At 45.8% G+C, this 12,959-nt stretch overlaps 1 protein-coding gene across 3 annotated transcripts in view; it reads right to left on the reverse strand.

The window, feature by feature from the left end:
* Window positions 1-210: 210 nt before the first annotated feature.
* IGSF11 (immunoglobulin superfamily member 11) overlaps window positions 211-12,959 on the reverse strand; it is a 139,466-nt gene continuing 126,717 nt past the window's right edge. For all 3 annotated transcript variants that reach the window (XM_090056615.1, XM_090056605.1, XM_090056624.1), the window contains 4 exons: window positions 12,085-12,240; window positions 10,935-11,057; window positions 10,553-10,703; window positions 211-9,974 (listed from right to left, as the gene is read on the reverse strand). In XM_090056615.1, the coding sequence (XP_089912741.1) occupies window positions 9,527-9,974; window positions 10,553-10,703; window positions 10,935-11,057; window positions 12,085-12,240 (878 nt within the window). In that variant the 3' untranslated portion in view covers window positions 211-9,526. The remainder of the gene's footprint in view (window positions 9,975-10,552; window positions 10,704-10,934; window positions 11,058-12,084; window positions 12,241-12,959) is intronic.

Here is a 12,959-nt window from a genome sequence, read left to right on the forward strand (position 1 = left end):
ATGCAGAACAATAAATCATTTCTATTGTTCCCATCACCACAGTATCTAGGTGTCAGTACTAATACCTACTAGCAAGATGGTCCTCTACACACCCTAAGTAATTAATCCTCCATAAACCATAAAACCAGGGAAGTCGTACTATTCACATGTTGCTGTTAGGAAAAATGAGGCATGGAAAAACTAAAGCCAACAATTTTATTCTTGGTTCCTTACACTGAGGCAAAAAATGGTCTCCAATACAGATAGGTCTTCATTTCTGATCTCCCAAGGTTTGGGGGTTGTTCTTTTATTTCAGATTAACTGCAATCTACCCCAAATGTATGTCTGCTAAGTCAAACTCAGTCAGTGTCTATCCAAAGAACATCTTCCAGCTGGTGTTTGTACCAGTTTAACCAAATCTGTCCAAAGTTTAAAGGGTACAACTTTCCTGTGTAAACAAAGCAATACAGCGTTTTTTGTCATTTTCCTCAGCCACATAAAATTGCTTGCCTAAACTAGGATGCTGACCCAACTCCCACTGCTGCTGACACAACTCCCAATGATGGAAGTTTTTTCAATAACTTCAACAGACTTGGAAAATCTTTCAGATAATTTCTGAGCAGAAAGAAAGGCACTCTTCTTGTTTGTTTAGCATAGGTCATCAGTATCAGAAGCAGAAACAATGGCAAGGGATTCCAGTGACTAATAGCATCGTGCAAATAGAGAACAATAAATTGGGACTTATTCATGATGACCATTTCAAACAATGCAGCAGCTAACATTTATTCCCACTAGCTATTTGCTGAATGCCTGCAAATAACAAATGAATTAATAAAAATCATGCCCTGAGTGTGAATAATTCATGAACAGCAAAAATTATTTGGAAAAAAAAAAATATTAGCAAAGAATAATTTGACCAGCTCTCATTCCAAACCTTGAATTTTATTAAATCCAACCTCAAATCTAATTCTGTGCATATACCATAACCGACAGGCATTGCAACACTATGGAACAGTTCGGGGGGAGGGGGGTCATATGGCTTGCATATCAATTAAGAGAAAGGGTTTGGTACAAAAACCTTGTGGCAATTGTAATTCACAGAGACTTTGCAATATATTGATTGACAAGATCAGCCCAAATGTCATACCACCAAGAACACCCACTTCATTTAGGTCTGGTGTCGCTGACCTGAAGAGAAATGGTGCTAAGAAACAGAATTTCATGTCATAAGCCATGTTGCAAAAGCACGAATATAAGGGAGTGTTTGCGGCTTGGCTTTAATACGGGCCCTCCTGCTGGCTCTGATCTTAACTGCAAATCTACAACCAAGCTCTGATCTTAATTGCAGATCTACAACCAGATGTCAAATAACCCTCAAATTCAGGGCTTTCCCCCATAGGAGCGGAGGATGATAGGAGTCACTCATTCCTGGCCAGGTCCAAAGCCTAAAGGTGTCTGATTTTTTCCTGATTCCACTCTAAACACAAGTGAAATCTCACAAGCTGAATTGCTCACATGAGATTTTTTTGCCTTTTGGGAGCCAGAGGCTCATGAGGCGGTTTTGAGAGAGTACGTTGCTGTCAAATGTGAACCACAACTCTGACTTGGGTCCAAGTCTGGGTACAGTCCATTCAACAAGTTTCTCATGGGGAAGTCCCTTGCTTGGCCAGCATGTAGGCTAGGCTGGATACTGGACCCTCTGCGCATCTCCCATGAGACATTAAGAATTCACACAGAATGTAGGCGGAAGGGAAATCTTGGGGAGAGCCCAGGCTCCCAGATTTCAAGTGCTGGGAAGGTCAGGAGCATGAGTTGAAGCCAGTTTAAAAAAAGACAACCCAGAACTCCTCTGCAAGGTTTAACCTGTGAGGTGGCCTATCCTTACACAACGCCACTGGGACAAGCTTTCCATGGTTTGGCCGACCACAGCTCTGTGCTGTCTGGCATGCTGTCTGGTCCCCACCCATGGGTTTGTACCTGCCTGGTGAACAACACAAAATTAGATTATACTAGAACCCTTCTGTATTTTGTGTCTAGCCCCTTGGAAATTTGCATTGTTAAAATGAATGCTCTGCAAATGTCCAGACCTGATCTGGATCAGAGGTTTTTTGGGTCATGGATTCAGGCAGTCCACCAAAGAAGAAGGAATGAGCTTGGAATCTGAGATTACAATCTAGCGAACATTGTTTGCTCCAGGAATGGGGACAGGGTGTTCAGTTCAGTCAGTAAAGCAGCAGCCACGATGGTATCGTATGAAGATATTACGTGATAATCATAACAAACAGATGGGGTGTTCAGACTGAGACTGTGGGCAGTCTCTGCTTCATGTGATCAAAGGGTATAATTAAATAGGAGATGAAACATAAGCCAGGATGCCAAGCACTAATGGTACAGGCGTGCAGAGGGAATGGGGAGAATTGCAGCTAATGCAGTTCCTGATACTTCCATAGGATGTCAGCCTAGGGCCACCAAAAAGGCTAGATCTATGACCCAAATCCAGAAAAAGGGAAAATAAATGTTAATGATATAATGTTCATCAAACAGTAGCATACAGAGCTTCATATTAACACAGGAAGCACCTTCTGTGGGCACACACACCCTGTGGAATTACACCATGGGTGGAAGACAGGTAACAAGGAATTACACCATGGGTGGAAGACAGGTAACAACCATCTGGATTTTTTGGATGTGCAACAGGTGGCCATAGAAAATAACTATTGTGTGCTGTAGATAACTGTTTTGGACAAATGCTTCAAAAGCCTATGGGAGTTGCGTATTTGCTTGCTTTCTTCCTGCTCTCCGAGATGGCTCTGTGTATGTTCTTTATAAAGCTTGCACACTACCTAACGCTACCTGTTTTGACTGTTCCTCCCCCACGCCCCAGACACCACCATAAAAAACAACACCCTTTAGGAAGGCCACAGAATCCATCCTTCCAGCTCCAATGTGAGATGAATATCATCCTTCCAGTTCTGGAGATGAAGAAACTGAGGCACAGAGAGGAGAGGCCATATAGAACATGCATAGCCCAGCCAGTTATAAAACAGTCCTGACTCCTAGTCTGGTATTCAAGCCCCCAGGCAGCCCCTGCCTTTGAACGTCTACAATGCCTCTCCGTTTTATAAAGGCATTCATTTCAAAGGGAATATTTTCCCTTGCTCTGTGCCTGGAAAGAAAGTTTTTTCTGTTGGCCTGATCTGCATTTCACTGAGCAAAGACAGGCATGGTTTTGTTGCCCCTTATGTTACATGTGTTTCATGTCACATGGCAGTCTTGAGCTTTGTAGATCTGCCTGTCCTCAGGGTCCCCTCACAGCAGAAGGGAACATATCTTAAGAAGTCTTTTTACTCATGTCTGTGACACAATCTATCCCTAATGAGGAGCCTGATCTTCAGCTGTCTCATACCATGCTGGCTTTCCTCCAGGGCTAGCTCTAGGCATTGCTGCATTCATTGTTGCAGTGGACTATAAAGGCCACATGTGAGCCACAAGGAGACATCATACCAAAGATAAGCTGCCCTTTCCCTGCAAACCTTCATCATAAAGGTCAGGCATATTAGGAGTGGATGGTGCAGTAAGCATGGGGATTTGGAGCTGCTCCATGGTGCATATCCTATCCCCCCTCCACGTGCCCCAGTTTTACCATTTGTGAAGTGGGAAGAATGATACTCTCCTTGGTAAAAGGCTTAGAGCTCCTCACATGCAAACAGCCATATAAGAAGAAATGTGTTACTGAGAAGACACTTGGGGCTCCAGCATTATGTGCATCAGTGTCCCCTTGCGGAAAATGGTGGCATGTTCAACGAGCTTTAGGTAAAGTGCTCCAACCACCATTTTTCAGCGTGGGGATGCTGATATGCATGACACGCTAGGCGCTTTAATTAGAGCAGCTCCAGAGCTGCTCTAACTAAAGTGGCCTCCACCCCACCACTCCCAGAGCACATCTATAAATGACCCTTGGATCCAGACCTGGCAGCTCAGGCCCAGTTCTACTACTAAGTAGAGCATGTTTACATCAGTCAGGCTTAACAACAAAGGCTCTTAGCTTAAATGAGTCAGATGAGGCTTTTAGGCACCATCTCCTTCCCATAAAATGGTATCATACAGAACGTGGTTGCCTGGAAATCATAGAATCATAGAAAGAAAGACCAGAAGGGACTTGTAAGATCATCAAGTCTGGTCTCCTGCCACAGGGAAATGTTGAAGAAATGTTGTTCTTGTCCTGCTTAAGTATGATTAATATGTCCAAATACAGAAGCTGCCCCAGCCTGCTAAAACACTAATGAAGCCTTGGCTAGTCCTCCATATAAACCATGTCTTAATCTCCTCTCCTCCTTGATGCTATTTGCTTTTTGCAGGAATAGATTAAAATCCTGCCAACCCACTTTCTCACTGAAAGAAACACACAAAGAAAACCCCAACAGCTGGTTTAGAAATCTTAATATGAGCCCAACCCTGACATCTAACATTTCTGCCCATGCCACTAGTCACAAGAGTAAGCACTACTTCTAGATCATGCACTCCTCATATGAAGAAAGATTATTTTGCACTATTAATAGGTACAAATAGATGCTAAAATGCATCAGAAACTTAAAAAGACTGCTTCTGAAGTCCACCAAGATCCCCCTTCTAACAAACCATTGCCAGCAAAGTGTTTTAGCCTTTCACACAAGGTTTCATTTCTTCCCTTTTCAGTCCCTGCTGTCCAGCACAGCTTACAGAACAATATCCCTCCAGTGGCTTGCAGACAGGGCAGTTTTGTGTTAACATAGCACCACCAAAATCTTTCCTGGTCAAACCTTCCCTTGCCATGCATGGCAGGACCCCACAGATGTGCAGTTCCTCCTGCATAGAATGTGAGTGATGTGCATGCCTGCCTTGGACAGGACATTGGATCAGGGCACAGTTCAATTCTTTGCAATGTCTCCTCCTTATTAGGTTTCCCACATGTTTTTTGTTTTGAAACAACGCTTTAAGTCAGGGAAAACAAGCCAGCCATGCTCCTGATGTCACTCTCTGTGTTGCTAAAGGCCCACTCTCTTTGTTTCACTGACTTTGTGTAGTGCTTTGTGCTAGTTACCATTTTGGAAAACTCGGGAATGGGGATATAATTTACTATGACACCTCATCTCTTTTAAATGTGTTGGGATGAGCAGTGATGGGTTTTAAAGTGACATCATTGACACCTGCAGGAACAGCCATTGAAAAAACAGGGGCCGTGTCCACTGTAGAGCTGACATTCCAGCCTCTGCAAAATCAGGCGTATCTACATCTGTTAGACTCACTCCACATCTTCAAGGTTTTCTTTCCAGCCTTGCTTGACCTTGAGGTATTTTCAAAAAAGGAAACTACAACCCAGGATGACAGATGAGAGGCTGGTCTGGTACTGTGGTCACTATTTTATTTGTTTAGTGTAGTGCCCAGGCCTGGGCCACAACTCCCGTGTGGTGGGCCCTGTACAAAGAAAACAAAAGGAAGATCCCTGCTCAGGTGGGATGCAACTTTGTTCTCTCGGCTCAAGAGGTGCAACTCACTTGACTTTTCCTGCCTGGTGCAGGGGGACTAGACCTGATGATCTACAAGGTCTCTTCTAGCCCCTAACAATCTATGCATCTATTAATCATACCTCGGAAAACAGTACTCCAGCAGATATTTAAGATTGTTTGCTACAGAATTTGACTTGAGAAACCCAATAGCAGAGAATGGATAACATTACAGAATACTGACATAATAAAAATAAAATGAAGAAATCCCATGTTAATGTTACAACAAGGTTGCACAGTGAAAAGACCAGAAATCCTGAGGTTACTGATCCCAGAGCAGTACTACCACCATGGCAACATGTGCAACCAAAGGATATAGGGGCTATAGCTAAAGAAGTATTTTATAAATAAATATTTTAAGTCAGAAATTGCAAAAAAATCAAGAGTAGACTATATGGTACACGTGCAACATCTTTACGTTAACAATGCTCTTGGACCCTTTGTTCCTTTTACGTTCATTCCATGGGATTTTTTTTTCCTTTCATTGAATTTTATAGGGTTTTGAAAGACACAATAAGAGAGACAAAACTGCGAGAAAATTTTGGGACAAATTACTGAGAGAGAGATTCTCCTTTTCTTGCCAATAACTGTCCATCTGACCTAAATATAGATCTCAGCTGGCAGCTATTAACATGCCCTGTAAGGTATAAGCTTTTGAAAACTCCATACACTCTGGAAGTGTGACTTCACCGAGTCTGTGATATTTCTCATGCCCCATTCACAATGCTCACAACTTTGTTAATTTCCCAACAGCTTCCCTACCTATCCAACCCAATGCTTATTAAAGGCACTAAAGTCAGTAAGAGTCTTCCCCTTAACTTCCAGAGGCGTCAGGGTCTTCATCACTGAAAAGCTCCTCAGGGAACAGTATGAATACTGTGATTTGGGTGTGCTGTCATGTGTGTAAGAAAGGTCCAGCTCAAGGGTTTCCCTAAGCCCAGCTCATAGGGTTAGTGTAGTTACAGGACCCACCCACTTTTGCAGCCAGGAACACACAACGGAGCAATGTGATTAATGTCATGTTTGGTCACCTTTGCCTTCCCAACCCAAATGATCAGGTGTTTGCTTACAACCCAGTCTTCTGGGGGCAGCCTTTGGCGTAAGTCCTGAGCAGGACTCAGCTTCATACCTCTGAAGCCATTGTGAGATGCTTTAGTTACTCTGTCACTGCACACCTCAGGGCGAGGAAATAGTGGGGCATTTTTTAAAACCATTTCTCCATCAGCACAGAACTCAGAAAAGGCATAAGCCATTTTCCTCAGACCAAAACTCAGCTAGGGACAGAGAGGGAGACAGAGGGAGACAGAGAGAACATGTCGGCAAGCACAAGCCAATCTGTATGATTACATCCCAAAGACGAATTTCTTGAGGAGTGACAAAAAACAGGAACTTACAACTGAATTCATTTTGCAACTTTTGCTATAGTGTTTACTACTACATAAATGCTTTAATAAAAGGAAGTGATTGTTTAGAGGGTCCCTGCTCTCTGTAGGTCAACTTTAAGAGAAAGCTTCAACAACAATGACTTTCAGAAATGTATAGTTGAGCCAAGGGTCTATCTGAGCCTCACAGTCTATTGGAGCTGGGGCATACCAGTTTCTGCAGCCAACAACACATAAAGGAGTGATATGGCCAGTATCTAGTCCAGCCACCTTTGACACCCCTGCCCCAGTGACCAGATGCCGAAATACAAATTGTCAACTAGGGACAGCCTTTGGTATGAGTTCAGAGCAGAGTATGAACTCACACTTCTGGAGCCCTACCAAGACCTCATAACCACTCTGTCAACATTTTCTTAGAACTAGGCAAAAAAAAAAAAAAAAAAGGACAGAGCAGCCAGTGAAAATGGCTCCTTTTATATGAATAAAGTTTTATTGAATTTTACACAATTAGAAAGAACAAAGAAAGGGAGCAAACAGTCTCATAATGAGTATAATCAGAAGAGCTACCTCAGCCCTGGCAAGGGGCTGCCAGAGACAGCATCCCTTTAAATGTCATGGAGGAGTTGTTAAAAAAAGCAGAGAGAATTTGTCGGCCTACTTTCAACATAGGGTTTTGCAATCCGCTTCCCTCCTTCCAAGCCATGATGGGAGAGACAGACGGTGCATGAGGAAAGAGACTGCTCTCTGTGAAAGATGTATTAAACATGGCAACCACCTGCCTGGTCTGCTGGGAGATTTGCATTCGCTGTGGACTGAGTTGCATGTGAGGGGAATGGGGATGTACGGATATTTTAAGCAAAGAAGGCACAGAATCTCAGCCAAGCTTCAAACCAGTGAGGCCCTCCCCACAACATCCATGTTCCTCCTGGAAGAGACGTTCCAGGAGACTCACCCCACCATGTCTGTGTGGACAGGAAAGGTGCAGTCTGGACAGAAAGCCTTCCCCCCAGCAGGGTCTGTGCTGGGATGGAAGGTAAAGCATTGCTGTGGAGGATACAAGGATGTTGATGATTGATTTCCAGACACCCCTTTTCCACGGAGGGTTCAGGGGTGAGGACCACCTTGCCCCTTCCCAAATGGAAAGAGAAGCTCTGAGGGAGGCATTCCCTTTGAGTGAACATATATGAATGAAGCGCACGCAACCATTGAGTTGGAGCTACTCGGACCAGCCTCCTTGAGGTTTTGGGACCCAGCCCCTCAGACTCCAGCCCCTTTGTGGCATCAGGTCCTTTAAACAGTTTGGACCCTCAGCTTTGATTAAGGCTATTTAGTTGCAAGAGAAAAACCTGGCTGTATGTGAGTAGTTGCAGCACAGAGGCATCCAAGCCCTGTATGCATCTGCCAGTGTGAGGTGCCACAGAGACCTGGCCAGAGCACCTGGAGGGAGTCAGAAAGACGATATAAATGCCTCAGGAAGCCGTCATGGCTGCTAGGCCCCTGATTTCACTCCTTCTAAGGAAAGGCCTTTAAAAACCAACCCTGTACCCTGTAAGAGAGGAATAAATACGGAGCCTCAACGTGAGGGCCCTGCGCATAACACAAACTGTGCTGCGGCCATGCAGGCCAGCCCCAAACAACCCTGTAGGGAGAACCTGCCATGCAAATGCCAAAGCGAAGCCCAGCTCTGAGATTTGAAGCCACGCGCCCACAAACAGAACAACCTGCCAGCACTGGGAGCTTCAAGGCCAGCTTCTCAGGCACTGCCTGCTGCTCCCCCACCCCACCCAACCCTATGCTGCTAGAAAAGAAAAAGAAAAACATCCCACAGTCGTAGCATATCCTCTTTCCAAGCAGCTTCTCAGGGAAAGTTGCCTAGAGGGAGGCGGTTTCCATGGAGGTGAAGGAGGCTCTGGAAGCATCCTGAGCTAGTGCAGGAAAATGTCCAGTGTGAAGGAGACAGGGGGTAGGGAGGAAAGGGAGATAAATTCATTAAAAAAGACTTCCAAGGCCATTCCCTCGCACTGCCCCCTTGGCCTGGTGGGTGGTTCTGTCTCTGCCTTGTCCTTTCACAATTGATGTGTTATGGCCCATGTTCTCTTTAGTCGTCACCCTGGTTCCACCATCTCCTCTGAGGCTGATGGCAGGGGTGAGGGCATGCCATCCAGGGCTGATGTGTCCTCCATCTGAAGCCCCTGCCTTCCCTTGCTCCCCTCATAGGCCCCTGCCTAGCCTGTCATCCTCTTGAAAATAAAATAGCAAAACGGAAGAAAAATAAACCCTCCTGAACCCCACATTGGGCAGAGATTAGACCAAAGTGCATTGCAATGCGGGCCTGGCAATCCCGGTGACTGTGCTGACACCCCATGGGGCCCTCCCCATGGCCTTGGCACATCTGTGAGATCCACCAGCATGGAGGAGCATCCTGAAGTCCCCAGGGCAGAGTGGCGAGGAAGGGGCCATCACACTGACAAGTTACACAGTCTAGTGGGCAGAGAGGAGGCTACCAGGGAGAGGTAAGCTTCCCCCTTCATTGCATTTCAGGGAGGAGGAGGGTCTCTTGGCCAGATCTTGGCCCCACCTGATACAGTAGTTTCTTGCTTTCCTGACACCCACCCTCACATCCTACACCAGGGAGCCTGCCCGGCTCTGGGCCGGCACCATGACTGGCACGGCCCCTATTCGCTCTAGCGTTGCCTGGCTCACGGCATAAGAGTGTGTATGCTGAGGCCTCTGCTTCCTACTGACTGAGCCATTGCTCCTGGCCATTTCTTGTGGGGATGGTGCCGTGTTGGCTGTCACCACCAGTGTCTTGGTTGGAGCTGGAGAGGGGTGACCTCCGTTGGCATAGACAGGGCGGACGTTGGTGCTTCCAGAACGGGAGAAGGACTGGCGCGCGTCATTGTTGTTGCTGAAGCGGGTGAAGGAGTCCGTGGCATGGTTGGCTTTTGGATCATTCCAGTATCGGCTGTTGTAGGTGTTGGATGAGGTGAGGGTGTCATTCTCTGAAGAGGATGCATCAGCATGGAACGCTTTTGTGGTTGAAGAACATTTGGGTGGCAGGTCATCCTCCCTAAAGAGACAGAGAGAGAAGGAAAGTGGGGCTGTGTCTGAAAACTGTGCTTTACCCTAACGCCCCTTTTCTCTCTCCGCATAGCATGGGATGACCTTAGTGGTTACAGGTGTGCAGTGGCACCAGCCTAGCCCATTCACATCCCTCTCCCCCTGTAACACTTATCTTAGTGCACGCTAACTATCTCATCTGCCAACCCTCTGGATATCACTGACATGTTCATAGAGAAGGCAAAATAGGGCCAGAGCTACAACAACGAACCATGTCTCTCCCCAGAAGTCTGTGATCATTGCTGCTTGTTTCCATGGACTACATTAATGCCTCTTTCATTTTAGATCTATATTCATCCCTTCAGCTTTGAAGGCTTTCTCAAGTAGCAACAGCTGCCTGCAACCAACCCATGCCCCCTTGCTAAGGAGCACATAAAGGTCTTCCACCACCCCTGCAAAACTCCTTCACCATCCTTCCATCATCATCCTCCATTTTCTGGACATAACGACTTTGACTCAGGCTCTCTAAGCAATCTCAGCGACCCCAATGACCATTAGCAGGGGGGAAGCTGACAGCCTGAGCCCCACCTTATTTCATTGGGAATCTCTTCCTCTTCTTCCTCCTTGTGTTTGTTCTTCCAGTAAAACAGTGCCACAGCCACCAAGACAATACAGATCATGAGGACCACTGCTCCTGCGGCAACAGCTCCAGCTATTAGGCCCATACTCCGGGGATGGGCTGCAGGGGATGGCAAACAGAGAGGATAGAAATCAGGATTAGGGTACAACTGTATATAAGCATCTGAAGCTACCAATGAAGAGGGTGGCCCAGAAGCATTGGGATCCTCAGTCCTGGGCACAAGGCTCTCAGGATACAGAGGTGCACAGTAATTTAGGAGGTTTTTGATTACAGAAGTTGTCGTAGCAGAGTGCAGTCACATGGCCACACCTCCCTTTATTATGTACTTACGGGCAATGACCTGCAGGTCTAGAAGGCAGGTGCTGGTTCCAATGGCATTAGAAGCCACACACTGGTAAAGACCTGATGAGACAGTGCTGATATTTCGGAGGGTGACTGTGCCCTGAACTTGGTCTAGACAGACAAAGAGAAAAAGAGTTTAATCCACCCTAGAAAACCTCAAAAAGGCAAATCCAGTGAACAGAAATGTCTAGTGTGAGGTTCTTACGAGATAATAAATTAGGGGATAACCTTGAGATGGGAAGAATCTCTCTCACACACACAAGATTAGGTCTTAAGGAGCTTACAGTAGATGTTTCCTTTTTTTATAGATGAATTTCTGTGAATGAAAGCTTGGGGCTGATCACACTGTGCAAAAGAAGCAAGCCAGGCAAAGTGCAGGCAAAGAGTGTGCAGCATTCTGCATACAGCTCCACCTATAAAACTCACTCCTGCCCTGCAGCACAATCTGCTATTCCAGCCCTGTGCTCCCCAAACATCTCTACCAGTGTTTGTTCCTCCTGATTTATATAAAGATTTAGAATCCCCTAGCCAGTTAAAACATGGATAATTTAGAAGACAAGAATAAATATCAGTGAGTCACCATGTGGCCACCCCATCAAGACTAACTCCAAAATATTCCTCATGGGAAGGTGGGATCTTCCATATGCAGTCAGAGCCTTTCTTGGTTTTACTTCACATCTAGAACATGGCTCCTCCCACAGCATAAAATCTATCAGCTTCAAATCTGGCACCATGTTTTGTCCTCAAGCAGAATGGCTGTGGGGTTCTTTGGCTGAGCCCACCTTTGTTTTCAGGTGCTATTTTTGGAGCTTTTCTGGTGTGTTTTAAAATGCACATTTCTTTGTAAGCCAGCCAAAATCAGGAGTCACCTGTGAATATTTCAGCAGGATTATAATACTCCTCAAGCGCTTGCAGGCCATAAGGAATGCTTTCTATTAAGAAACATTGCAATGAGCATGGCCACTAGGGGCATCCAACCAATTAGGGGCAGTTTCCACCACAGGGTACTGCCATTAGAAATAACTGACTGCAGTGATGACTCAAGGCTAACTCAAAAAGTAGCATCACTGCTGGAATCTCAAAGCAAAATCAAAACAGCTGCCTTTGGGAAAAGGAGGATAAACAGCAGAGTAAGCACCTTGTGTGGCTGTCGGAGGCAGCTTGGGAATGTTGTTCAACTTCTCCCAGAGGTATGTTGGCCGGGGGATGCCTTCTTCTGAGCTGCAAGTCAGGGTGATATCACTGCCGACGTCCAGGGAGCCCTGAATTCTGCAGAGCGGGGCAGAAGGAGGAACTACAATGAGAGAAGAGGGAAAAGTAATAGCACATCAGGAAGAACAGCCAACAGAAGGGGAGGTTTCTTTGTACATGCCCAGCACCTGTGGATGTGAGCCTGTTCTAGGGAGGGTGAGACCCCTGGTGTGGCCATCAGCTGTAGGCAAGTGGAAAGGCAGACCAGGAATGGGAAAGGAGTTTGAAAGGAAAAAAACAGACAAAGAAGCCCCCATTTTGGCATTCAAAAAGGAAGTCCTACACTGCTGATCTTCACACAGCTACTCTGCATTGGATGTTCCCTGGGAAAATAAACCTCTGCAGCTGCCTAGCTGGCATAAGTATAGTGAGGATTATCATTATGTCCACAAGCTCAGTGGTGTAAATTGGCTCTAGCCAGATGACAGGTAAAACATTTCTCCTGAGGGAACAGTATGGGATACTGTTGGGTAATCTATTGCTTCCTATTAAATGTCCCAAACTGGAGACTGTTGGGGAAAGAAAACCAGAATCAAAAGCCAAAGGTCCATTTCATTCTCCTGGATACTACATAGGGGACCCCTGTGACCCCTTTCATACAACACCCCCTCTCCCTGCCCTGCAAAATGCCTATATTTGTTTCATTCATAACACAGTTCTCAAACTGCCTCACCCTCCTGCCTTAAGAGCCCTTTCTCTATCACATTCACACACCCAGAAGATACCTTCCCATGTCCCCAGAATACCCACCTGATACCCACC

The sequence above is a fragment of the Crocodylus siamensis genome, chromosome 1 (genome assembly GCF_052110815.1).
Source record: "Crocodylus siamensis isolate JL-2025a chromosome 1, ASM5211081v1, whole genome shotgun sequence".
In the NCBI taxonomy this organism is placed as follows: domain Eukaryota; kingdom Metazoa; phylum Chordata; order Crocodylia; family Crocodylidae; genus Crocodylus; species Crocodylus siamensis.